This window comes from Canis aureus, chromosome 9, assembly GCF_053574225.1.
Source record: "Canis aureus isolate CA01 chromosome 9, VMU_Caureus_v.1.0, whole genome shotgun sequence".
Taxonomy (NCBI): Eukaryota; Metazoa; Chordata; class Mammalia; order Carnivora; family Canidae; genus Canis; species Canis aureus.
The window spans coordinates 55,362,502-55,390,087 of record NC_135619.1 but is presented as its reverse complement, the minus strand read 5'-3'; the positions used below and the strand labels follow the sequence as shown (position 1 = coordinate 55,390,087).

The window sequence follows — 27,586 nt, the reverse complement described above, 5'->3', positions numbered from 1 at the left end:
GGCAATTTTCTTATTGACTAGGTGCTTCAGTTTTCTAATCTGTAAAATGGTATTAATAATCAGTCCTACTTCACAGAGTTGTAAAGATTACATGTAAAATGCTTAGGATAGCGCCTCATATATAGTGAACACTCAGTAAATTAGCTATTAATCATATAATTTGCCCTTCAAAATTTATATATCTTAGAAGAGTGTTGGGACTTTTGAGGGCCCTTTGTATTTATTATAAAGTTATCATTTCAGATTGCTAGCGGAGGTGGAGTTTACAAAAGAGAAGGAGAAGAGGGAGTGCTAACTGCAGCTGCCCCGCGTGCCTGCTGGTGTATTGAGATCCTGAATTCAGAACTTTGACTTAGCATGCTATTCTTGTTCCTTAGGGATAAGTAAAGTGCCCATTTATTCCTTCTTAACATATTTCTCTTTGAAGTGGAGGTGGTGTGCCTTTTTCTTTAGTGTAGGAAATCTCAGTTGCTTGGTAACAAAGCAGAAAATCAATGGCAAGCCTGGCCTTGGCAGTCCCAGTACGCTCCACACCCCAGCCCTCCATCCTAAAGAACACTCCTTGGCCACTGTGTCAGCTCGCAGATTCTCAAAGCACTAGACCCAGGTGGCAGGATGCCACTTAGAAAGCAGAATTAGAAAAAAAAATTAAAAAAAAATATAAATAAATAAATAAATAAATAAATAAAGCAGAATTAGGCTTCTTCTAAAAACTCTTTGTAGTAATGACTGAAGTAAGCAATGTCAACATGGAAGTTAGGAGTTCAGATTAAAAGCTAACTCACCAAGTCTCCATGTCCACCTTGTCACCTTATCCCTATTAGTCCCCCTGTCCCTCCTATGAGTATCAACAGAAATGCCTGGAACATTCTCCAGTGAGGCTAAACAGGGATAATGCCTGCGTTATTCTCTTTTCCAGATAGCTTGATCTCCCATATCTATCATAATTGGTCAAGCGAAGGGAAATATACACATAAACCGTGCAGTGCTTACAGCCAACACAAGCTACTCCCATGAACCCACACATTTACCACTGTCAGGACCAGCTGCATGGTAAGGTCCTTGGTTCTTCCTACTCTAGCCACCCCCTCCTCCATACTGCTTGATGTTATTATTATTCAGGGTTGCACTTCACATTTCACAATCTTTTTTTAATGACTTATCTCATCTGATCCTTAAAGTAACTCCTTAAAAAACAGAGCAGGTGTTACCTCTATTACAAAACACAAGGAAGCTCCTTATCTATAAAGTTTGGAGCTGAGATGCTAACTCAGACATTCTGATGCAGAATGCAGGAATTTTTCTACTGCCCTAAACTGATATCCTTCATTCATTTCTTCTGGACAATAATAGAGGTATACACTCATGTATATAACACTTGTCATGTGCCAATTGACTGTTTTATGTGCTTTTTGTACATTTTAATCTTCTTTGACCCTCCTTTTACAAATGCAGAAACTGAGGTACAAAGAATTAAGTGACTTCCTTAATGTCATAAAACTAGAGTAAGGATTCAAATCTAACCATTTGGGCTTCGGAGTCCGTTTCCAAGCCCCATTCTATATTTTGTCTTAACGATTAATGAGAGGCTAGTCTGGAGAAGCGAGAAGGGTGTTTCTGTATACTCTCTGGACTTAAGTGTGATATACATCCCTAACATGTGACCACATCAATACACTTACCTTGTGTGATGGAAAAGTATTCAGTGTATAAATTAGAATCAACAGCTAAGGAAGTGACTGACGCCCAAGTTTAGAGCGAAAAAGAAAGGTAGGAAGGATGGTATTGATCTAACAAATATACTTTTAGATAATTCTTTCAATTAAAAAGTATTTGTGGACTGTCACAGATTAGAGGATATTAAGGAGACATGAAAAATAAATGAGATGTGGTATCTTGGACTAAACCCTAGAACCTAAGAAGAACATTAGTTGAAAAACCAGGAAAATCTGAATAGAGTCTATAGCTAATAGTATTGTACAAAAACAAATTTCTTAGTTTCAATAAATATACCATGGCTATATAATGTGTTAATATTGGAGAAAGCTGAGAGAAGGGTATAAAGAAACTCTATATCATCTTTGCAACTTTTCTGTAAATCCAAAATTATTTCAAAACAAAGTTTTAAGAAATTATTTGTAGGTGAAGTGTACTTCAGACTACATTTATAAACTGTCCTTCCCCCAAATGACAACTTCAATCCCTATTTTTTCTAAATAATTGACTCTTTCTTATGTACAACTTTTCTTTTTAAAATATTTGTTTATTTTTTTGAGAGACAGAATGAGCAGGGGGAGGGGCAAACAGACTCCCTGCTGAGCACAAAGCCCAACAGAGGGCCAGGGGCTGGATAGAGGCCAATTCCAGGACCCTGGGGTCAAGACCTGATCCAAAGCCAGACATTTAACTGACTGAGCCACCTAGCTGCTCTTCACATGTATGTCTCTTAAAGATTACCCTTTTTGGTTCCTTGCAGAAAAGATCCACCTTAATGATGTTCTCTTTGCTTCCTTCATGCAAGGCCTTTAAGAAAGATAGTTTTGGGGGATGATCATGTGTAATGAAACTGAAACTCACTTTTCCCTTCTGTTGCTCTCTGCATACAACCAGTTTTCAAGTTTCGGGGAGATTAGTTGAAATTTTGACAGAGTAGAAACAATCTCCTCAGTTCCCCTAAATGCGGCCATTTCTCAGATGAGATGGGAGGTTAATGAAGACAACAGAACCCATTACTTATTTTTTGTGTCAGAATATAAATTTTTTGATGGAAAGAAAGGTTCTGTTCTGTTTTAATGAGCTGTATTTTTGGGGGGAAGTCATTTTAGGCTCAAAAATAATCAAATCTCAAAGAAAAATCTAGTAAGAGAATAAATGCCAGATTTCAAGCATATATTTCATACATACTTGCTAACTTTGCAACTGGATTCCCCTTTGGTGCCTTCACTGAAGAAATATTTATTGAACACATATTGTGTATGCAAGGATGGAAAGGACCAGGACCCCGTCCTTAAGGACCATGTAATCTGGCTGAAGGAACTGAATAAGAAAGCAAATTATGACATTTTGACACTGTCCCTAGTATGAAGCTTTCTGTCATTCAATTCAATATAGATATTTCCATTAACTAATACAGACCTTGTGGAAAATTTTGTTGAAACACGATGCTAACACCTTAATTTCAAACTTGATAATAATCTATTCTGTTAAACTAAATTCCATTGGAGATTTTAAGAAATGAAGTGGCTCTGAGTTTACATTTTAATCCATCGTTTAATGTATCATTGATGGATGGAATAGCCACTTTTTACAGTCCAAGGAAGCATGATAGATCAGAGCTGGAGTAAAATCCACACTCATTCACCCCATGGTAGAGTGTATTTCAGGTTTTATTTATAGACTACCTTTAGAACAACTTCAAACCCTGATTTTCTTTTTCTTTTGTTTCTAAATATTTTCCTCGTTTCCATGTACACAGATATGCTGGAAAGGATACCTCATTTGCTCAAATGTTTCTGGAAGCTTGCCCACTAGAAGATTTTAGCATGCATCTCTCAAGAAGACATTGTTACCACGGTAGCTCTGTCCACTTCTGTAGGCATTGCTCTGGGCAAAGCCCTTCTGTAAATCTCTAAATCCATTTTGAATGTACAGCTTTCAAGCTTTCAGATTCTATTCTTTTGCCTTGAATTGTCTGTTGTACTCATTAATTACCTTTTTGTGAAAGAAAAAAAAGAATTAAAAAAAAGGAATCTCTCTCAATTTCCCTAAAGCCCCAGACCTTTCTTAGGATTCACCAAGAAAAGCAATTATCTTTTTGTACAGTATTGATCTGTCTGGACATTGCCTCTCAGTGGATCATCCATTTAGTTCTGGAATTTAAAAATCCTCACAACGCCAACCCCTGTGTTACCACCTGAATTAATGTCCATTCCTCACCTTTAGGCACCCACCATTGGTCAAGTTCACTATCATATTAAGATGTTTCACACTGAAATTTCACTCAGGAGGGAAAATACTTTGGTCTTCATGTCGTACATGTGTTTGACATTTCTTGCTTGGCACCATTTAAAACCCTAAGCTTTGAATAACAACAAATCTCCAAAATTGGAAGTATGTTCTTTGGAAGGAAATACATGAAATTATTATTCATTGAAGTCTTGTAGAATTTATTGTATCACAGTACTTTCCATGTATGATTGATAAAAATGTGTGTAGGAATATCTGGCCATAGAAAGCCAGATGTAAACTTCTGAGGCTTCATGTATTTCATGACACCACTAAATTCACTGAAGGTTTCATTGGTAAATATATTCCAGAAAATGATACATTAGCATTAACACTGAATATTTTGCAAACTCACTTTGAAAAGAGAGACACCATTGGAGAATAGGGACCTGCTGACAAATTCATTTTTTTTTCTTGACTTACTGATGCATAAAATTAGGTTTAGGGTAATTTTTCTAGCTGACCAGTTAGTTTTCTCAATATTAATATTAACTAAATATTAACACTAAGCTGCATTTTAATTGATTCTTCTGAAGTTTGGACAGAATACTCAGAGCCTCAAGAGCTGAGACTTTGGATATTCTCTCTGTGTTGGCAAAGCCAGTTTAACAACAGCAAAAAAAAGGGGGGGGGGTTAACTTCCTGATGTGGGCTCTCTAGTTTAGTAGGTATACCAATAAGTACCAGGAGTTCATCTATGAGAAGGCAGGGTGATGCTCACTTATGACTGGTCTGACTCATATTTATTATGGTCAATGATTGCCAGTTGGTTATATCTACTGGATAATTGATTGTCTCCTAAAATAGAGACATCCATAATCTTAAGATGATATAAAAATGATAAAATTTTGACAGAAATAATATTTAAACTGAGTAAGATGCTTCTTAGTGCTCAAATATTCTCTCTACCTAAATTTACTCTTACTTAGGAGAAAATACATTACCTTTCTCAAATCAACTATTCTGTGGAAAATTCTGCCACTTGTCTGTCATGCTAATTGGCATTTGTAGATAGACTCATACTCTCCTCCCCAAAGACATGTAAAGTCATATCTTATCATAGTATATAAAGCCTCCTTGGCAAGATTTCAAGGGTTCTGCTAGCAGTATCTAATTTTCCCAGTAAACAGCAGTGGTTTCCCCAAAGCCTTGTGACTGCCTTTCTCTCTTGTTAGTAAAGGTAGGAACTCTGCAGGCACATGAGTGGAAAAGCTGATAAAACAATCTTTTGGTTTCATCTTATCACCTTCCACTCTAGAGGCCAATATGACATGAGTGTGCCATAGAACAGAATAGTGTGGAGGCTGAATGATTCAAGGGACAGATTGTATAGGCATTAGGAAGTCCCAGGAAGAAGAAAGAACCTGGATTTTGGCTCTAGGTACACCTGGATTTAAATCTGGTCTCAGCTGCTTTCAAGTGGCAGGAAGCTCGGCAAGTCACATAACCTTTGAATTTTGGATTTCCAATTGTTAAATGAGGATAATAGTTCCTAGCTTTGAGATCTTTGAGGGGATTACAGGGAAAACAAAACAAAACAAAAACAGGGACACACACTGCACACTCCTGCAGGCACCTACACACACACACTTCTGCACTCAGTGCTTTACAAATAGCAGGCATTTTTATAAGAAAACAGTCACTCTGAACATCTGGGTGGCTCAGTTAGTTAAGCATCTGATTTCGACTCAGGTCATGATTTCAGGGTCCTGGGATTGAGTCCCCCATCAGCGCCCCTGATCAGTGGGGAGCCTGCTTCTCCATCTCCCCCTACTCCTCCCCCCGCTCATGGTCTTTCCCCATCTCTCTCTCAAATAAATAATAAAAAAAATATTTTTTTAAAAAAGGAAAACAGTCCCTCTGTTTAAAGGGTGTTTTTAATTCTTTTTTTTTTTTTTAAGATTTTATTTATTTATTCATGAGACAGAGGCAGAGACATAGGTAGAGGGAGAAGCAGGCTCCCTGCAGGGAGCCTGATGTGGATTTTATCCCAGGACCCCAGGATCATGACCTGAGCCAAAGGCAGACACTCAACCACTGAGCCACCAGGTGCCCCGGATGTTTTTAATTCTAAGGAAGTATTTGAATTGGGTTTGAACCTCACTTGGGGGCTTTCTCATGAAAGGCAAATTATTAGGTATTTGAAGGGGCATCTCATTGCTTCTTAAGAAGGATCTTCCTTCCTCCCAGATTAACTTTCATCCCCACTCCAATTGGTGTCCACATTTGTGATTATCTGCATTAATCATGTAACACATAATACAGAGGAAATACTAAGAGGCCTTTAGACAGAGGGAACTCTAAAAGTAAGTCCTTCACATTTATTCTTGGGCTACCCTTTGAGTAAAACAGACCATGTATCTATGGTAGGTAGTTCAATACCAATGCAGATGCTAAATTACCTGGCTTACCTGTACATACTCCAATAATTTTTCCTTCTCATCTAGGAGCAAGGTGTGGCTTGGGGTTTACTTGGTTGAATTGATATGCCACTGGCACCAATTCAGGAACACAGGAAACACATTACACTGTACATAGACCCCCTTCCTCTATGCAGTCCATACATAAGGCCGCAAGCGGGCAGAAATGTACAAGAAGAGAAACATGAGGCGTGAACAGCACTGGGGCTGAAGACCAGCCTCGGAGAGGCTACACACCTATGAAGAATGTTATGTAACCTTGGCATAAGTGGGTTGGCCAACGCAACCCAATTGCTAAATTGGATATTCTTATTTAGCAATCCTGGATGTTTTATGCATTGTCTGCTATCATGCCTATGTTTCTAAAATAATGAGGAGCTTTTACATGCCAGGTACAGGTTGTGTACATTACATATATGATCACATTTCATTTTCTCAACAGGCATGGAGGGTAGAGATTATAATCCTGAGTATAGATCAGGGAAGTGACAGGCAACTGCTTATAGCCATCCTAGGAGGAAAAGATAGAGCTAGGGTCAAAATCCAAGTTGTTCTGATAGAGATTAAAACATTGTTGAAAGTATGCCTTGTTGACTTCCTCTGAGATCCCCCTAAAGAGGTTATCTCAAGGGTTTTAACTTTATTCAAGTCTCTAAATCTACTTGCCTCTATTGCTTATAGCAAATGACCATAAAAGTTTTTTTCACTGGGAAGTTTAAGAATATCAAATGTGAACTTCCTTGACTCTCCTCTTGTTCATAATTTTGGTTCAACTCTCCAACCCTGTTCTCATCTTTGTTCCATAGGAGAAGTGACTGAAATTAAACCCGCCACCTTGTTCTTTCTTCCCTTTCCCAGCTTTCTACCTCCAAGTTGGCCAATTTTGTTCATCTCTTCTCCCATGCATTGCCAGTCTCTTCCTTTGTACTGGCCCTTTCTCTTCTGCCTGAAAACATCCTTATGTCTCCTTTATACACACATGTACACTCTTGTTTTCTTGTCACTACCTTGATTGAGATGACCTTTGAGTAGCAACTCTATGAGGAAAATGGGGCATATACAGTCCCCATTTTCTGATATCAAAAACCACAAGTTCACAAATCCAGTGACTCTTACTCAAGATCTCATGGTCTTGAACCCTATGGTTGAGACCTCCACAATGGCAGAAGAAGGAATAAAACTCAAGTCTCCTACTCTTTTTCTATATTCAATGCCAATGACCACTCAATGCCCATTGTGACACTTAAGATGGCTTCCTTCAGTGAAGGTCACCACAGCAAATTCCTTTTTTGTGTCTGGAGCACGGAGACTGCCTCATACATGGAACAGAGCTGCTAACCCCGGGTGTCAGGGCCTTGTTTATGATAAGTGACACATCTCTAATTATCACATTACCCAGACATTGTAATCCATCCTCCCAGGTACAAAGGCCCATTAATAACTCTCTGGGGAAGGGATGCAGTGTCCCAGATGCAGTCCTGTCACATGATCTGCTCTCTGATACAGAATTCTCATAATCAGTACTAACATGCCCTCCAATGTGTCACAACACTCATTGTCTCTCAGCCTCTCACAATATACACGAGGAAGCAAACCCCCTTATCATTTAATAACACTCCCTGATACTGAACACTGGAGAAAATGGAAACACTCCAAGGGAGAGGAGAAAGCCAGTTATGTGAGGAAGTTATTAAGGTTGTAACACAGGCTCTCAAAGACCCTTAGGGTGGGCTCAGGAAGTATATGAGGTCTTCCAAGGTATCATCTTATTTAACACTAATGTCAAACTAAAGGAACTTTATTCTCACTTTCAACAAATGGGGAAACTGAGGCAGGGAGAAGTTATGCAACTTGCCTAAAGTCACAGAACTATTAAGTAACAAAATCAGAATTTGAACCTACAAAATCTGGCTCCAGAGCATGATCTTGTTAAAGAGGTCTGCTATTATATAGAAACCTTGAATTTTTTGTTGGAGAGAGAAACAGAAAGAGACAGAAAGAGAACCTGTAAATAGGGCTCATTAGGAGCACGAGAGAGCAGAGACCACGCAGGCAAATGATCCTTCACCATCAACACAACCCTCGAATTCATCCTCTCCTCCATCCTTCAGGAACTCAGGCTCCATCTTCCTCAAAGTCTAACTGAAACCAAACTCCTGACATTTTCCTTATACGCTGCAAACAGACAATCACGAGGCTTGCATTTTACACTCAACCATCTCGTTAGCCAACTGTGACCCTAGGCAGGTATGTCTCCGGGCTTCTGTGTGGTCGTCTCTAAAATGAGTGTTCGAATGATGGCCTCTCATGTGCCCTCCAGCCTTGAACCATTCATTCTGGGCTTCTGACTGAGAACTGATGAGCCTGGTGCTCACTCTCTCAGTATAGAGATCCCACTAGGGCAGGGGTCTGCAAAGTGCGCTGAGCATCCCCTGAGAGGTGCCAAGGTTGGTTCACTGTTGGTTATGGGGAAAAATACTGGAATGTCTATTTATGAAATCTTCACTTTTAGAAATTCTGATGTTTCTGTATATTTCATAATACAAATAACATATTAGCAGGTGTGCACACTACATTAAACACATACATAAGCTGTGCATGGTTAGTTTTTTCCCTATGTGTGGACAATCAAAAATGTTTGGAGACTGTGGTATTAGAGAGCTAAGCTGGACCTGGCTCTTTGCAGTGTTCTCTAGAGGCTATACCCAATTTGCCATATTGATGGAATCCTATCAATGCCTGTCAAAATGGAGTAGAACTTAAAGCTAGTGCCAAGGTGGTTTATGCTGCAATTTATCTTTGCTTCCTAATATTCAATGCTTAATGCCGTTTCCTAATTTCAAACCACAGGGGCAGGAATAATATTAACAACAACAACATTAATGATAATATTGGTACAAAAGCATGTGTACTAGGGAAGAAAATCCATTTTATTACACAATCATATTTGAAGCCCAGATTTTTTTTTAAGATTTTATTTATTTATTCATTATAGACTTAGAGAGAGAGGCAGAGACACAGGCAGAGGGAAAGCAGGCTCCATACCAGGAGCCCAACGTGCGACTCGATCCTGGGACTCCAGGACCATGCCCTGGGCCGAAGGCAGGTGCTAAACCGCTGAGCCACTCAGCGATCCCAAAGCCCAGATTTTTTAAGAAAATATTACTCTAAAGGACAGGTGCAAGTGCCCAATAAAATCAAGACATTCTCTCTCAGAAAAAAATAATCATTTACCATTAAGCTTTTGTAATTCTCTGTACAGTATGTTAAAAATATATGGAAACATGTTGACAGTGCCCTGTTAGCTTTCTCTCCCATTTTATTTTTCTAAGTCACTAAAAAGATTAAGTTCAATTTTAAAATAATCCTCTCACTTGATTTCCCTCTCTACATTCAGATACTCACAGTAATACCTGGGATATGATGTGCGATTCTGACCTCTTTAGTTTGGGAAGAATATTGAAATATCAGAGAAGCTACAAAGATAGGCTCAAAAAAAAAAAAAAAAGAGGCAGTGTTACAAAGGCTGGAAGATAAAACATATGAGGAAAGGTGGGAAGAGCTAAATTTATAAAGTCTGGCAAAGCAATGACTCCAGGGGACTAGATCACAGCCTATAAATACCTTCAAGGTAACAATATAATTGAAGGGAAAGAATTATTCATAGTCTCAGAAGATGATATGACTGGAAGCAATGGCCTAAAGCAATGGAAGAAAAAGTTTAGGTAAGATTGTCAGGAGTAGGGCGGGTAGGAGGGAGGTGGGGAAATTCTTGACTATCTGAGAAATGAAACAGGAAAAGTAATCTGTGAGGAAGCATTTGAAGCACTTTGATATAGACAGCCCAAAGCCCTTGAGTAAGAAACAGGGATTAATACTGAGTTCCTTGATCACGTACCACCTTTCACTCTTGATGCAATTCAGAGCTCTCAGACACACCCCTAAAAGGCGTCCCCTTCAGAGAAGGCTAAGTAATCAGAGATTTGTGTGAAGACTCTTAATTAGGGGAGACTAGTTAAGAATGCTCTAACACACCAGTATTGTAAAATTATGCATTAAAACATATAATAATGTGTTATTTTATGCATATGATGTGTAATGTCTTATTTTAGGAATGATATCCAACTTTTCCCAGAAAAACTAATGAAATCTTTATTTTTAAATTATCATTCTGTGTTCCATATGAAGACTCTCAAAGAGCACAAATAAGTTGAACCATTGAGTTAAAAACATTTAAATGTGTTATGCTAAATAAGAAATTATATCTACAAAACAGATATGTGAGCCCCAAATATTTCTGAGTAGGCAAATATGTGCCCTTAAGACAGCAGTTAAGGGATTCCTGGGTGGCGCAGTGGTTTGGCGCCTGCCTTTGGCCCAGGGCGCGATCCTGGAGACCCGGGATCGAATCCCACATCGGGCTTCTGGTGCATGGAGCCTGCTTCTCCCTCTGCCTATGTCTCTGCCTCTCTCTCTTTCTCTCTCTGTGACTATCATAAATAAAAATAAAAATTTAAAAAAAATAAAAAAAAGACAGCAGTTAAAAGTCAACTTCTAGGTTCTTCTAAACTGAGCGTTATAAATAGCTGTGTCTATGAAAATGCTTGAGAGCTCAGTTTAAGTATAAGATGCAAAGGTGAAAAAACAAAACAAAAAAAGAAGATGCAAAGGTATGACCCCACACTGTTAACACTACTTCTGTGTGAGAGAGGTCATAAAATTGAAGGTCTGCAGGCATGGGGCAGGCAAGGAGATGAATGAAGATGTTGAATGATTTGTATGGCAGAGAGAAGGTGGAGACTACAATGGCTAGAAATGGCATGTCCATATAAATGACAACTGATTGTTGTCTCCAGATGGCTGATGCTACATAGGAACACTGGCCCAGTATAGCTGAACTTTCTTTCTTTCTTTTTTTTTTTTTTTTTAAGAGAGAGTGGAAATCTCTAGGTGTATATGAAATATCTGAATTTTAAAATATATCTGTGTGTTGGATGAGGCCCCAGGGACACTAGCTGGGTACATTCTCTAAATGTCTCACATTGAAGACAAGGGATGCCTTGTTCTCTGAGTTTAGGAACCAAGGGATGGCATGTTGGAGCTAAAAGAAATGAGCGTGTTGTGCTACACTGCCAAATACTGGGGAGAGAAAAGGAAGAAAATACTTCATTCCCGTTTTTTTTTTTTTTAGTCCAATGGGTCCAGGAAGGGAGGAGGTGCTGGAGCAATTGCAATAGTTCCATTTTCGATGCCCTCATGTAGCTGCCCTGCGTATGCTCAGGAATCTAAGTATGTTGACCTGGTTCCTGACCAGTAAAAAGGGCACAGCTGGCTCTGGCCTCACTGTCAGTCATCAGGAACAGCAGAAAGTCCCCCTGAGAGGGAATCAAATCTTCGACTACTCTGAAGACAGAAGAGAAACAGAACTGTGACTTTTTATGGACACACACAGAAACGTAGTGGGAGTTTGTTTCCAGAAGGTGCTATGTGAATAGCAGTGGTTACGTTTCCAAAATCTAGCAAGTTTGGTCTAAGTTTAAAAGGTAGCTCTTGGTGGTTAGCAGTAGAGTACGAATTCACAGAACAGTATGGTTCTATTTAGGCTTTTAAACACACACACATGAACACAGTTTTCCAGCTGTGTGAAATGAACTGTTCTTTGACAATCCTGTGATCTTGGCCTGTGCCGCATAGAGATGTCACTGCGCTTACAAAGCCATCAGACCAGCTCATGCGTGTAAAATCACGTGCACAGAATTTGGCATCAAGTCTCACTATTTCACAATATCAGCTGCTCTCTTTGATAGAGACAAGAGAGCTCAAGCTGTGTGCTTCATTGAGAAGTCCGGTTTTCCTGCTTAGGGTTGGGGTTCATACCTAGGATAGTTCTTTGTTAATATACTATTTATATCAAACACTCACTTTTTACAAAGAAGCAATTTGTGGAAACGTACAGAAGTATTTCCCACAGTGCCTTCGATGTTCTTTCACACCCATTATATAAAGTGGATGTTTTTGTTCTCTTTATTAAAAATTGAGCATTATTTATAAGGAGAGAGCTCAGTTCCAGAAAGAGGTCTGCTATGGTATGGTGAATACCCAGTTTTGGATAAAACACATTTAACTGCTCTTTGGAGGATCATTGTAAAATATCATTCCTAGAATCTCTACCGAGACCTAGCTCAAATAAAGATCAAGATTTTTAAAAAAAGGAAAGAAAAAGACTTGAATGGTTTTCCCCAGAGCTGACTTACTGTGTCTGCATTTCAGTCCAATGTTTGCCTGTGTTTAACGCACACACACAGCTTGAAGAAGGAAGTGCACACTCTGTGTTTTGCAGTGTTTGGGTGTGAATCAAAGGGAAACATGTGGTCCCATTCTGTTTCCTGTGGAATGCAGTTAAGTAAAGGGAAATGCCTAATTTGTACTGATACTGTCACCACAGGGGGTGATCTCGTAATTGACCGGGTTTGGGGGGCTGGGAGCTCTAGGACAATATGTAGACATGACAGTATAAGCAGGCTTGGAGAGTATACTGGAAACAACGTAGTCTATCTCCCAGGGAAGGTGAGTTTTCATTTGATTTGGATTTTTATCTTTTTTTCCCCCTAAGTACTATTTAGATGCCTCTAGCAATTTTCTCTCCGTGAAATATGGGTGGATATTCTGAAGCAATCCTGCACAATTATAAAATAAAGCAATAGGAATGGCCACAGTCATTTCAAAGAAAAAGGAACAAAATAAGGGTAAAGATGTTATTCATTTTTGTTTCATTTTGGTACTGGAAACAAGCTAGAGTGGTCCTTAATGGTGGTTTCAGTAGAATCCGCTGGTGAGAGTGCCCTTTGTGCTCCCTTTTGATTATAAGAATAAGAGATGGTTCACATGCAGATTTGGGAAATAGAGGAGTACAAAGACAGAAATTAAAGTCTGGTGGGGATTTGCCAGTCTGTTAATATGTCAATTAATTAAATGTATAGGACACTGCATTTTCAGCAAATTCTTCAAAACCTATGTTCTGATTGTACCCCTTAGAATGTAAGCTCCATGCAAATGAGGAGTTTGTCTATCTTGTTTACACTTGTATCCTCAGGTCCTAGAACTTACCTGACATATAGTAGCATCTGGTTGAATAAATAAATGAATGAATCCTCTTTCACTAAACAGGCTGCTAATCTTTGCCTGCCTGGCTAATTTTAATTTAGCAAATCTATTCCTCCCACCTGCCTCTTTTCTCAAACCAAGTTTGTCGTGTTATACTTCTTGCTATATACCCCTATTCCTATTCTCAGCTAAACCTCAGGGAGATTTGTATCTTATTTTTAAAGATAGATGCTTTATGTGGGTAGTCAAGGACCCTCACCCAATACACCTTCACGGTGCTTTGGGCATCATGTCACACCAAACTCATTTTCCTCTTTCACACTTTAGTATTGAATTTAAGCTTTGCTGTTTAACCATGCAACAAAACCAGCTCCAACATTGCCGATCTAAGTAGCAAACATGAAAGCCTATTAACCTTAGGAATTAGGCATCAAGTCAGGGGCAAGTTAAATGGAATCTGCTCCCACTCCAAGAAATGTGATTTCCAGTGTAAAGGTCTCCCTTTCAAGTTTTTATCCTGCCACTAGACGTTAGCAGCTAACAGACCAGTCAGTGGATGACAGGCGGGGGCTGCTGTGAAGACACTCATACCTGGTTTTGCATTAGAAATACAGAAATTAAATACTGACTGCAAGGAGACAAAATGTGTCCCTGTATTATTTGAGATCATTTAAGGTTTTCAAGCAGGGATATTTGAAGAATTCTAATATGGCATTTATCACACTAAAATAGGAGAATGAATTTATCTAGCAATCTCTGCTCAGATATACTACTATATTTAAAGGGATTTGTATTAAAATTTTGGGGAAAAGTTACCTCTGTGCCTCTTGTTGCACCATATTGCATTCAAAATCTCAGATTAGTTTCCAAGCCTATTCTGCATAGGAATGTTTAAGAAAGCGGTTTGGGAGTAATTGGGTGCCTTAATGCCATTGAGATAAAAACAAATACTGGGAGCAATAAAATGTAATGTAAAATGGAGAGTTTCTTTGAATCCCAAAAGAACGTGACCTAATTCCAATTATGTAGTCCTCTTTAGCCAAAATGCTGTGCTCTATTCCTCTATTTCTGCTTACTACTCTTACCTGTGTGGATCAAAAAAAAAAAATACAGGCCCTATTAAATTCACATCTGACTTTAATATTGAATAGGTAATTATCAAGAGCAAAATGTATGACATAAGAATCAAACACATCACTATTTCATCTTTTTTCCTTCCCTCAACACTAGGAACAAATGGCTACTTAATCGTCTGAGCCTTAGTTTCTTAATCTCTAAAGTTGAGGTAATATCACCAATTGGACAGCGGAGTTATGACTGAATGAGTTCTTATATACAAAGTGGCTAGCACAGTAACTAAACAATGAATAAAACAGCAAATGCAGGAGTGATTACAAAAATACGCATGCCATCAGGTAAGCATGTGAGCTTGTAGTGATGAGAAGTCAACCAGTAGCGTTTATTTCTGAAAGGGCTTACTAAACCTAAGTACTGCAGTTTGCATTTAAGAACTTGCTGGATCAAACTTAATGACCATTAGTAATGTTTGTAGCTATCCAAACTAAGATGCTGATAGGGGTAATCAGATTCCATGCCTCACCGCACAAAGTGATCGATGGAATCAAGGAGTTGGTTCTTTGGGGAACTGTAGAATGACCTGAAATCCAAACAGCCTCCTCCAAATTGCTGCAAGGGGTGAGGTGCAAGGTCTGAAGACATACAGCAGACAAAAACAGCATTTGAATACCGTAGCCGTTCATGAGCTCTCACAGTTGGGCCATTCACATTTTGGCTCTGATCTGCCATTTGCCTGGTTGCTAACCCTCTTGTTGAAAACTACAACCACCTAACCTCTCTTATGTCCTCATTTCCAGGTCTCCAAACACAATCTCTTAATCACCAACAGCTTTGCTGGATGGTAGGCACATACATAAAACTATGAAAATTATCTTTTTTTTTTTTTTTTTGATCTTTCGATGGTAACAGGGCCCATTCACAGCATTATCTCATTTGATCTTCCCCACCATACTATGAGGTTGCCAGAATAGTGTCTAGTTCTCTGCCATTTGCACAAGATAACTGCAAGATGGTGGGATCTAGACCCAGAGTCTTCTGACTCTGACTTAGCAATGCCCACAACAACTACTAAGAGAAGAAGCATGGAATAAATACTAAGGAGACTAGAATGACAAAGATTACATAGTACAATAAATACCAATAAAGACAAAGAAGACATCCTCACAAACTGCATACAAGAGATGTTACTAAAAGGTATGGGGAAAATAGCTCTACAGCTACTCTCTTTGGAAAACCTCTCTTAATCCTCTGGATTTCTGTAACAATTCACCATCTATCTAGGTTTTCTCTGACCCTCCAGCGTTTTCCTTTTCACTTCCTTTCTTCCCCTCCTTCATTCTGGGAAGTTATGTACATATTTCACAGGTTTCTACTCATTTATGTCCCTGCAGATCTTAGCAAGCCTCAGTTTTCCTTGTCATTTCAGGCTGCAAATTTTCAATTCCCTACCTCTGCCCTATATCTCATCTGAGTTCATCACACATTTCCAATTGGAAATCTCTAGATTGACTCTCACATGCTTCATATATGTGTTGCATCACTAGTATCAGACTCTGACAGTCTTATCTTAAAACTATTTTTTCTTACACGTGCCCCATTTCACTGTTATTGTTAATGAAATTTGACCTTCCCAGCCTCTTAGACATTTCTTACTTCTCTCCCTTTCCACCCAACAGCTGGTGATACTTGTTGATTCTTTCTCTGGAATGAATGTCCTTCTGTTTCATCTTCATTACCTTCCTATGATCACCCTCATAGAGGAAGTCCTTAAAAACATTTATTCTGGTCAAAGTGCACACCTCACAAATTTGGGAACATAGCCAGTATTCCCTTCTTTTGAGGTAACACATGTGCTGGTATCTTCATTTAGCATTTAGTTCCTTCTTCAGATTCCATCAGTCAAAATCTGTCCCAACCTGTCTGTGCTCATTTCTTAGTCTCTACAAACTATACTAGTCTTGCCTTCCTTGGAATTTCCCCAATGCTGTCTGAAAACAGCCACATTTGCAATTTTTATTTTCCCTCCTTGATGTTAAACTTTATATCTCCAACAACCCCAAATAAATTCCTGTTCCACAAATACATGTTGCATTAAAATGATCACAACTGCACGTTCTACTCTTGAAACTTTCATTAGGAGTGTAATAGTAATTAAGAGTCAGAACTGGATTTGAATGCCTGCTCAGTGCTATCTTGGGAAATTTCCTTAGCTTCATTAAACATCAGTTGACTCATTCATAAAGTGAGGATATTAATAGTGACTACCTCACTGAGTTGTTGTGAGCTTATAATAAGATGATGTAAACAGAATTCTTGTGCAGTGTCTGGTACCTGGTAGTATGTCAATTGATATTAGTGGTATAAGTGATAATAATGGTAGTAATGTAAGGTGATGTACTTATGGTCTTATGTAAATGTAGGAAATAATCATCTATGTCATTAAATTGTCTGCCATTTTACAGAAAGCAGAATAGAAAAATAAACCAAACTAAAAGCAGGTAACTAAGGTGTCAAGAATAGAAAAAAAAAAAAAGACTTAATTGCCAATCATCTCCTGTCATTCTGAGTATGAAATGACTTCAGGATGAAGGTTAGCTTGATCGATCATCAGGGCTTATCTAAATGTCTTTAAGTGATTCCAAAAGTGTCATCTCAGGCTGGGAAACTACAGGTCTCGCTGTCAGAACTATCTTAGAGGCTAATACAGTTATACAGTTCCCTCTGCCATCTATCAGGGACACACTAACAAGTTGAAACAGCAGCAGTGACAGCATCAGGATCTAAGCATATGATGCTATGGAGTGGGTGGCTAATGAATTCTCCCAAATACGCTGAGTTTCCATGCCTTCCGAATGCAGTCAGGGATCTAAAATCCATCATCTATAGCTTCAGTGAGTCAATGGGTTATTTCTTGCCCTGTTGCAGCGAACAATACCCCAGGAGTAATGACTAGGAACAGTGTAAGTGGTGGGTCAATGAGATAACTCATCCAGCCGACAGTGTTAAGGTAGCCCTGCCATTAAGTCATATAAGGCCTCAGCGTTGATGACACCTGTAGTTTGACTTGCTTGCTGCACTTCAAATTCATATGTCTAAAAAGCCTCTGCTATTCAGAACTTGTTCAGCTGATAACTGCAATAATCTAGGATATATGCCATGCAGCTGGCTTTAAATCAGTGGTATCTTGACTTCTCCTTAGAGTTTTATATCACTTAAGTTGCAATCTCAGAAACCTGATTAAAGTCTATTTGTTATTTAGGAAAATAAAATAGACTGTTTTCTCTGACTTAATTTTTTTTAATTGATGAAAAAGTACCAATGACATTAAAAGTTATCCATAAAAGAAAGCTCACTATATGCCAGGAGTGATGCAAGCATGTTATATACATCATCTCATAATGTATAGGAAACCTAATTTCTCATAGTTTAATTTCTGTAGTCTTTCACATCTGTTAGCTCTATGGTACCCAATGTTGATTACCACTATCCCCAAAATGTAGCACTTTGCATGGCACATAAAAAGCACTCAATTTAAATGTGCTACTTGATGTTCATGAGCTAAATTCTCTGAATCCTATTTTTTCTAAATTCCTCTTAGAAAGGAATGCATTGAGGATTCTGAAACATGACTTATCAGTTAACAGTGAAAAGAGCCACTGGTGTAAGTGATAAATGAGAAAGATATGGCCATTTGGTCTTTCCTTCTCATAATTATTTACCACCCATAAAATATTTTCTATACATTTTGTCAATTATTATACATTTTATCTTTACACTAAATTTATCATTCACTGTTCCTGCATTTTTTGAGGAATCAAAGTCTACAGAATGTTCTTACCCATATATGCACTTTTATGTTTCTAGTTTACTTGGTGGTAGCGGCTACTCATCCCTACTCAATCTGGCTGTATCCTCACTAGGACCCTGGTTCCAACAATGACTCTCTCTAGGCTCTGTTAATTCCTACGTTTGGGTCAGAATGTTTATGTCTTTTTCTGGTACCCATGGTGGGGCTCAAATCTCTTTTATACTATCCCTGCCTAGAAAGGTTCTGCTCTCCTGATGCTGTTTATTATTGCTTTGTTCTCCTCCTCCTTCCCCCTTTGGCAAGGTGGGATGTTTCCATTCTCCATAGTTCATACAACTGAAGAAGGACCTTCGGGGGAAGGTAAATTACACATTTACCGGTGAGGGTAAAAACACTTTGGAACATTATACTGAAGGGCAGTGGAAGCATGAGGAATCACCTTGTGTCATATAGAGACATAATGCCCTCAACGACATGCCAAGGAAGCTCCATGTCATATCCTATTGACCTAACTAGGTCTCTTGCAGAGGGACCTGGCTTCTTCACCCTGTGCTTACAGGACACTCCCAAAAGTCTCAATTGTGAATCTGATTATTTCAAAAACAATTGTTTTCAATCAGATTAAAAAGGAATTTATTTTCAGAAACAGTCTTGGCAGGCTTTTAAAAATATTTAAAATGAAACTATTTTAAAACATTCTTCCTTTCACCAATCTTTTTTCTCTATTGAAGTTATTACCTTCCAGATATGTCACCGAGAAAACTACCACGCTTCATTTTGCAGTTTTTTGTTGATAATAACTTCTAAATATTTTATTCCATCTGAACATCAGGAAACCCTATAGTATAGTATTTTTTGTGTGTCCGTTTAAAAGAAGAGCAAGGTGAAGCCCAGGGCAATGATAACTTGCCAAAGCCAAAGAGCTCACTGGATACTGACAGAATGAGACTCAAATCCACATCTTTTGATTTCAAATTAAATACATTTTTTCCACTATGGCATGCTGCCCCTCGAAACTGAGTATGCAATCAAAGTAAATAGATTTAAACAGAAATATTTTGGGAATAATAGAGATTGGAAAAAACACACCCCAACTCCCATGCAGGGAGCTGCGTCTGGTCCAGCTTGCGTAAGTGCTCACTTCATCAAATCCCCACTTCCACTCCTTTCTCCCACCTTCTTCTCCAACTCTGCCGGGATGGAACGGCTAAGCTGGAAGCTGCAGAGAAGATCCCCAGCAGGCCCTCTCCACAGAAGTGGCTAATGATCTGGAAAAGCTCCTAAGCCCAGAAAACCCAAAGAGGCCTTTTTCACTAAGAACAAATAGCAATGAAAGGGAATACGGAGCCAACCTGCAGTGCACAGCACTCTGTGGGAAACAAAATTGCATCTGTTGGACACCTTTGTTATTTTCTTGTTCTTTCCCTCTCTACTTGCGTTACCAGTCTCAAAAATGCCAACATTCCTCTGTACTTCTCTGTAGATTCCCCCAAATACAGTTCCTAAGTCAAATCCAGTTCTGCTACTGGCCAAATCCAGACACAAATCTAAGGTAACACCTAACCACCTAACCTCACTGAAGACTAACTCAGCAGATGTTGATGGCTTACTGTAAATATTTCACACACAGACAGCCAAATAAAGCATCTGGGCCAGCAATTTATAGATGCAATAGATGTGAGGAACAGACCGTTTATCATAATTCAGCTTTGCTCCCATTTATTCTCCAGGAGTCTCTCCAAATGCTATAAATTATGGAAAAACAATACTATGCATATCAAACTTAATAAATATTCTATTTCCCCCAAGCATGGCACTGAAAGAATACTGTGAGACCTTTATTTGGGGTGGGGGGCAGTTTTTGCAAGGAGAACACTTTGCCATTATGAAAAGGGGGTAAGTCAGGACAGTAGTCCCCTCTCTTCTCCTACCTTGTTTTATCTAAGTATCTACATTATATAAGTCAGGAGAGAAACAGTTGGAGAAGGTTATAGATTCTTGTCAAACAAAACAGATGCCCTGACACATAAATTTTCACTGTTCCTGAAAGGTTCATAATTAAAAAATGAATCCAAGAGGATTTACTGTAAATTACACAGGGAGAAAGAAATTAATAGCATATCTTTTTTATACACTATATTAACTACATAAAGAGAAACTAATTGTTGCCCAGTAATGCCCGACCTTCTATTTTGCAGGTGGTGAGAGGAGGTTGTTAAGAGTTTCATGAGAGAATAGCAAGCACTTCGTGGTAATCCTTTCTCTGATCCTATTCATTTTTTTTCTCTATTGTTTAAATGAAGGTGAGTGTAACATGACACAGCTTCATAGAGCCTACATGGGAGGTCAATAGGCAGAAGTCACTTGCAAGTGGCTGCTCTCCAAATATTGAGCAGATTAATTCCTCAACAATAGATTTCAATGGAGGAAGCATATTCAAAGTGATATTTCTTTACAAATCCCTCTGCCCTAAGACACCCTCCCTCCACAGAATCTCATTTCATGCATACATACTGCAAGGAAAGATCTTTTTGCCTTTGCCAAACACATTTCATCTGTGATTTCATTAATATGATTAATAATTGACATAGAAAATAGTGCATCATGGACGTGTGAACCAAAAATGAAGAAATGTAAGCTAATTTGAAGGGAACTCATCTCTAAATTATTTTAGATTTCTTGGACATCTCTCTCTCATTTTTAAAGATCTAAAAAAAAAATCGAATTCTAATCTTATTCAGGACTTATTGTAAAAGCCTATTTAGCCACTATGAGGCCCTGTGTGAGTGGGAAGACTTTAAATTTAAAAGACACCCGGGGATCCCTGGGTGGCTCAGCAGTTTAGCGCCTGCCTTTGGCCCAGGGCGCAATCCTGGAGTCCCGGGATTGAGTCCCACGACGGGCTCCTGGCATGGAGCCTGCTTCTCCCTTTGCCTGTGTCTCTGCCTCTCTCTCTCTCTCTCCATCTATGTCTATCATAAATAAATAAATAAATAAATAAATAATAAATAAATAAATAATCTTTTAAAAAATAAATTAATTAAAAAAAAACCCAAAAGGAAGGAAGGAGAGAAGGAAGGAAGGAGGGAGGGAGGGAAGGAAGGAAGGAAGGAAGGAAGGAAGGAAGGAAGGAAGGAAGGAAGGAGAGAGAAAGAGAGAGAGAGAAAGAGAAAGAAAGGAAGAGAGAAAGGAAGGAAGAAAGGAAAGAAAGAAAGAAAGAAAGAAAGAAAGAAAGAAAGTCCGTCCTTCCTTCCTTCCTTCCTTCCTTCCTTCCTTCCTCCCTTCCTTCCTTTCGCCAGACAACAGATAATCTGACCAAACTGTGAAATGGAGGAAAAATGCACTGACAGCACCCACCCACCTCTGTCTTGGTGCCCCTTTCTTTACATCAATTCTTTACCCTAAGGCACCAGTGACTTCCAAGCATTTTCCTGCCACCTTTTTAAATGTTGTGTGCACCCAAAATTAGTCATGTATGTTTCTCCTCCTTTCCTCCAGCCCTCCAAGCAAAACTCAAATTCTGTTGGAACAGCTGACCTTGGCCTGGTGTGAGAAGGATCATTTTAAGACTAAGGACTCTGAACTAATTAACAAATGATTTAAGGGCTTCTAGTGGAGAAGGAATTTAAAAAAGATTCCAATTTTCCTAAAGAGTTTTTAACGTGTGGACATTTCAGGATGACAAAGGAAAAGAAATGAGAATGTTCAGGGATAGGACAGCATGCAGCCTAGAGCAAAGGTAACATGCAGCATGCATGCATCCATCCACAAAGTCCCATTTCAGAGGAGGGAGTGGGCATGGCTAGTGGAAGCCAGAACTCCTACCTGCTGTATTTGTCTACTCCTCTCATTAGAAAGCTTGAAGTGAGGAGGTGAGAGGTCCTCAAAGCTAGCAGACAAGATGAAGCCTATTTGCCATTCCTGCTCTGGAGACTCCACAGCAAGCAGGTCTGTTCTAGAAGGGTGCTCACCTCAGGGTCAGACTCCTTGGTGTTCTCGGAAGAGCATTTTCCCTTCCTTCAAATAGGCTAAGTTGGGGGTAAAAAGTGCTTGTTCTAATGACAGAGTTACTGCACCTCAAAACTGTTCAGGGATTCCTAGGACTTACCTTCAGTAACAGTTTATAAAACACAAATTCTCAATCTCTCTCCCTCTCCCCCCCTCTTTCTTCACCACATACCCTCTCTACACACACTTACTAATTTCTGAGTTGGTACTTTGTTTTTGAGTAACTTAGGAGCTTGACAACCAACTGTTTCCATAGTTGACACCCACACTGGAAGAATCAAGCTTTGCCCATGTATAACCCCTTGCTGGGAACACATGTCTAGGCAGGCAGGGCCTCTTCCCCAGGCCCAATGCCTCCTTCCTCCTCTTGCCCCTGGATCTACTCTGCCTCCCTTTCCTCTTTGGGTCTGCCATCACTTCTTTTCCTCTGGTGGGTTTCTCTTCTTCTAGGTAAACTGCAAGCAGGAATGGAATCTTTTGCCTCCTGCTCAACTCTCCACTTCCCTTAACAGTCTTTAAATTATTTTCTTTTTGAGCATTATTCCTTAGTACAAGGAAACAAGCTACATCCATTAAACAAATCCATGCTTTACAGATTGTAAAAGTCACATAAAAGTATCTGAGTAGGTATTGATGGCTTTGCTTTCCTGATGCATCTATGTAAATGTCAAAAACAAGAAGCAGGGTTTGAAATCAAGTTTTTGGATCTTCTACTTGGATTCCTTTATTCCCGAGAGTGGTAAGGAAACTTCCCTTTGCTCTACCCACTCTGACCTCAGGTTTTATCACAGGTTCTTGCATTTCTATGAAGACATTTGCAGCCTAGGGCAGGGGTCACCAAAGTACAACCTGCAGCCTGTTTTTACACCTGAATTTTATTGGAATATAGTCACACAGTTTTTATCTCTGGTAGATACCAGAGACAGTCCACTAGGGAAGCTAAAATGGTATGTAATTATTAGACCAATCAAATGATCCCATGCTCAAGAGGGCCACAAGCATATCAGGACCATTCCAGAATGATGTGGTTTCTCCACATCATAGGGTCTTTCTTTCATTTCTCTGAGAAGGTCAGATGATGTCAATCTGATAAAGGTCAACCTGTTGGGATTATCTAGAATGTTTAAACAATGATGTAGCATCACTGGAAAAGGACCACAGGACCCAAGTGGGTCTACACATTTTGATGTAAAACTTCTTGTATTTTTACTGTTAAAAAATGTTAAAATGGAATGCTATGGTTCTTCCTAGAAGTTCCCAGGATCCTCATATCCCTTTTATAAAAACAAAAAAATTTAAGTAAACTTTCAGAAGATAGGAAGCATCTCTCTTAAAAGTAGAAATGCTCTACAAAACATGAATGGGGAGAAATGGATAAACCAGTAGCACATTATCTGACTCAAAAAAGATGCTTATGGCTGCGCCAAATCATATTTTCCTTAGTAAGTCACACTGAACAAAAAAAGAAGATAAATCACCGTGAAAATGCAAGCGAGCTGGTAATAATAGCCTAGTTATAGCTGCCATGAAATAGTCATTAAGTTATATGCAGCATAAATCTCACAGAGTTTTGTAAATTATGGTGGTTTTTAGAGGCCAAATAAAGATAAACCATACAAACTATGGCTGTGTTTCTCTGTGCTCCTTGGCATGACTTTTTAAAATGCTTAAGCTCAGACTCACAGTACCATATGGTCCTTGAAGCATCTGAAAAAGCATAAAGGTTCAAAACTCTCTTAAGATCCCTCTTTCATACTTTGAAGGTGATCACTCCTAGCCATTCCTTCCCTGCACTCTTGTCTGGCTCTGGCTCACACAAAGGCTGGACAGGCTTCCAGATCGAGCCTTACACTTCAAGCTGCTCCTGCTTCCAAGGCATATTGGAATAGCAGGTGCTGGAGATGGGCAGTGCTTGCAGGGCTGAACTGGCTGCTGGTGGTTCCAGCCAGCCACCACCTCCACTCCAGAGACCAGCAATAAAATCCCACTTTCTGCCTTCCTCAGTAGACCAGCACATTAGCAAAATTCAGATTCAAAGATGCCCAGTAAAATATTCCTCTTCTTCCTTTTTGGAGGTTGGTAGTAATCCCCAGTTGGTCTTTCCTCTTAACTGCTTTTTCCCCCTGCTATTTAAACTGAATTCTTATTGCTCCAAATTAAATCCATTCTTTCTGGCCTTGTCATCGCTAACTAATGAGAACAATTCCTCTCTTTGCTCCTGGTAGCTGCACTTTGGGTACTTATGGATGAGAATCATATCCTTCTTTAGCCTACTTTTTTTTTTTTTTTCTTTTAACAGCAGACTGCACAGGTGATAAAATGGGTTAATTGTTGCTATAAAAATATTTTCTATCCTCATAACGAAGTAATTTTTTCCTCCAAATCATTTTAATTTCTTAGAACTACCCTGTGTCCTTAACAATCTGCAGTGACTGAGGCTGCATTCCTATTGGGCTTATATATACAAGCAAAATGTTGGATATACAATGCACACGAATATAACAATTCTTGGTTATTGTGCTGTTTCCTTTTTGCCCCACCCCATCTGGCCTCAGTTTTTATCACATGTTCCTTATATTTGTATGAGGAAGTTTGCTGCCTAGGGCAGGGGTCATCAAAGTAGAGCCTGTAGCCTGCTTTTTTCCTTTTTTTTTTTTTTTTTTTTTTAAGTAGGCTCCACACCCAGCATGAAGTCCAACATAGGGCTTGAACTCACAACTCTGAGATCAAGACCTGAGCCAAAATCAAGAGTCAGACGTTTAAACAACTGAGCCACCCAGATCCCCCTACAGCCCGCTTTTATAAAATAAGTTTTTATTGAAATATAATCACACACATTTTTTAAAAAAACTTATTATCTATGGCTGCTTGCACATTACAACAGTGGAGCCAAGGAGCTGTGACAGAGACTGTATCACCTGCAAAGCCCAAAACACTTTCCATCTGGCCCTTAATAGAAAAACATTGCTGACCACCAGTACAGGAGATTATTACCACCAAAATGGGCTTTGCTACTTGTACCAGGTTAAGGCAAAGTACCAGGTAAATCTCTTATTTACACCTTCGCAGTCTGCTAAATGTTTCATGACAGACCAAACCATACCACTGGAAAGGGAGTCTGGACTCAAAGAGTTTTTCAGTTTTTATCCCTGAAATACCCCCATGGGCATCAAGGTTCACACTGAAAGGGAAGAATGAGGTTTGACACTGGGACAAATTTTATAATCGTGTGCCTCTTTGCCGAGTCTATCTAGAACGTTCTGCTGCATTCATCTGGCTCACCGACTCACACCACCAGGAAGACAAAGCAATGGAGGCCAGGGCCTGGTACTCACTATGTGAAGCTGTAGGAAGTCACCGAGGCCCGGAGCACTGTCAATGCGCACCAAGATGCCATCCTTCACGGTGGTGCTGAAACCCACGGCCAGGCGGTCAGAGCGAGTGCTGGGCCGATCGTTGGCCGGCCAGGTGTAGAGGATGAGGCCTCCGCTTTTCCCAAAGATGTATGTAGCGCCAGCTGTGAAAGCAAGGAGAGAGGGAGCCATCAGGGCACTGTGTTGTGCATTGCCCGCTGCAGGCACACTTTTGAGATACTATACAGACAGCTGCAGAGAGGAAACGGCCCCCACGTGCTGGTACTTGGTTACTGAGAGGGATGGCATCCAAAGTCTCGGAAGGCAACTGTCACCCTAAATTAAAGATGCAGGCAAAATGAATTAATAACAGAGCAGATGTGAGCAAGAGACGTCCCTAACATCTTCAGTTCCTGCTGTATAATGGCAGAGGGCAAATAACACTCTGTGTCTGAGAGCTCTGGTACTTTGTGACAAACAACCTTCCTGATCTCCTCAACAGCAGAATTAATTTTCCATCTCGGCTAGGACAGGCATGAGAGGGAAAACTGGTTCCTCCATCTCTTAGCTATCAGAACATTCTGGTCAGTGGAGCCAGGAGCAGTTCCAGGAATGCCTCACAAGACTGAACATAAGGTGTTATGTCTCAAGCCATCATTCTTTTTCATACCTGGACCTTCCACCACCCCCACAGAAAAGAAAGCTGTAGCCAGAGAAAAACATTTGTCTCTTTCACTCTTATGTTGCTATAAAAAAATGTGATAAAAATTAATTCCAGAGGCCTTTAAAAACTTAATTTTTTCCTAGTGTTCTTATTTATCTGGTATTATATAACAGCTTCCCTCTTTTCCAAGCTAAATTTCTAAAAGGAAATATAGAAGACATAGAAAAAAAATCTCACAATGATGAATTTAGAATGTAAGTGATACTTCCACTTACGAATAGTGGGTTTATCCATGTTTTTAGTACTTACTGTGTTTTCACTCTCATTATTTACAAAGCCAGGGATTAGTAAGAATATAGTAATTTAAAAATACATAGAAAACAAATAGGAAGAAAAATAAATAAAATATTTTTATCTCATAAATCTTGAAAGTCCATTTTTAAAAACAAATTTTTAAGTCTAAATTTGGAGGAAAGCATTTAGATTTGGTAGCTAGAACAGACCACATCATTGTAGTTTCTATGGCTATATGTATGTTACCCATAGTGAATACTTCCATATGTTAGTCATCTCAAAGTTCAAAGAATATTTGGCAGATTTTCAGATGTGTTCCCACTGAACATGGTCCAATCCTTGAAACTATTTTAAAGCAGCATTAGATAAGCATTCAGATTTCTTCAACTTTACTAAAAATCTCCAGCATTGGTTCACATTTAGCTTACAGGGAATACTGGATTGAATTATGTTGTATGAAGAAAAAATGAGTTATGCAGCTTATTTAGAAATAATAAAGTCAACTGCTACGAGCTAGAATTAGGATATATGTCATATGTCATCCTTATTTTAAGCACTAAGCCACATTATACTCTGAGGCATATAGAATCTAATTAAAGGTCACAATTCTAGTCCCTCCAATATGCTCAGTTTGTATATTACGTGTATCATAACATTATCTTCGTTTTATGAATGTCTCAATCCTTAGGGGATGGTATCTGAAAAGACCTCCACAGTCATCTGAAGAATTTGGGATTGTGGTTTGGAGAGTTTATGATTAATTATTTTTTTTAATATTTTATTTACTTACTCATGAGAGACATACAGAGAGAGAGAGGCAGAGACATAGGCAGAGAGAAAAGCAGGCTCCATG

At 39.2% G+C, this 27,586-nt stretch overlaps 1 protein-coding gene across 25 annotated transcripts in view; it reads right to left on the bottom strand.

Annotated features, from left to right (window-relative positions):
• Nucleotides 1-27,586, bottom strand: part of NRXN3 (neurexin 3) — a 1,534,711-nt gene that overhangs the window by 323,456 nt on the left and 1,183,669 nt on the right. For all 25 annotated transcript variants that reach the window (XM_077910198.1, XM_077910203.1, XM_077910191.1 and 22 more), the window contains one exon: nt 25,758-25,939. In XM_077910198.1, the coding sequence (XP_077766324.1) occupies nt 25,758-25,939 (182 nt within the window). The remainder of the gene's footprint in view (nt 1-25,757; nt 25,940-27,586) is intronic.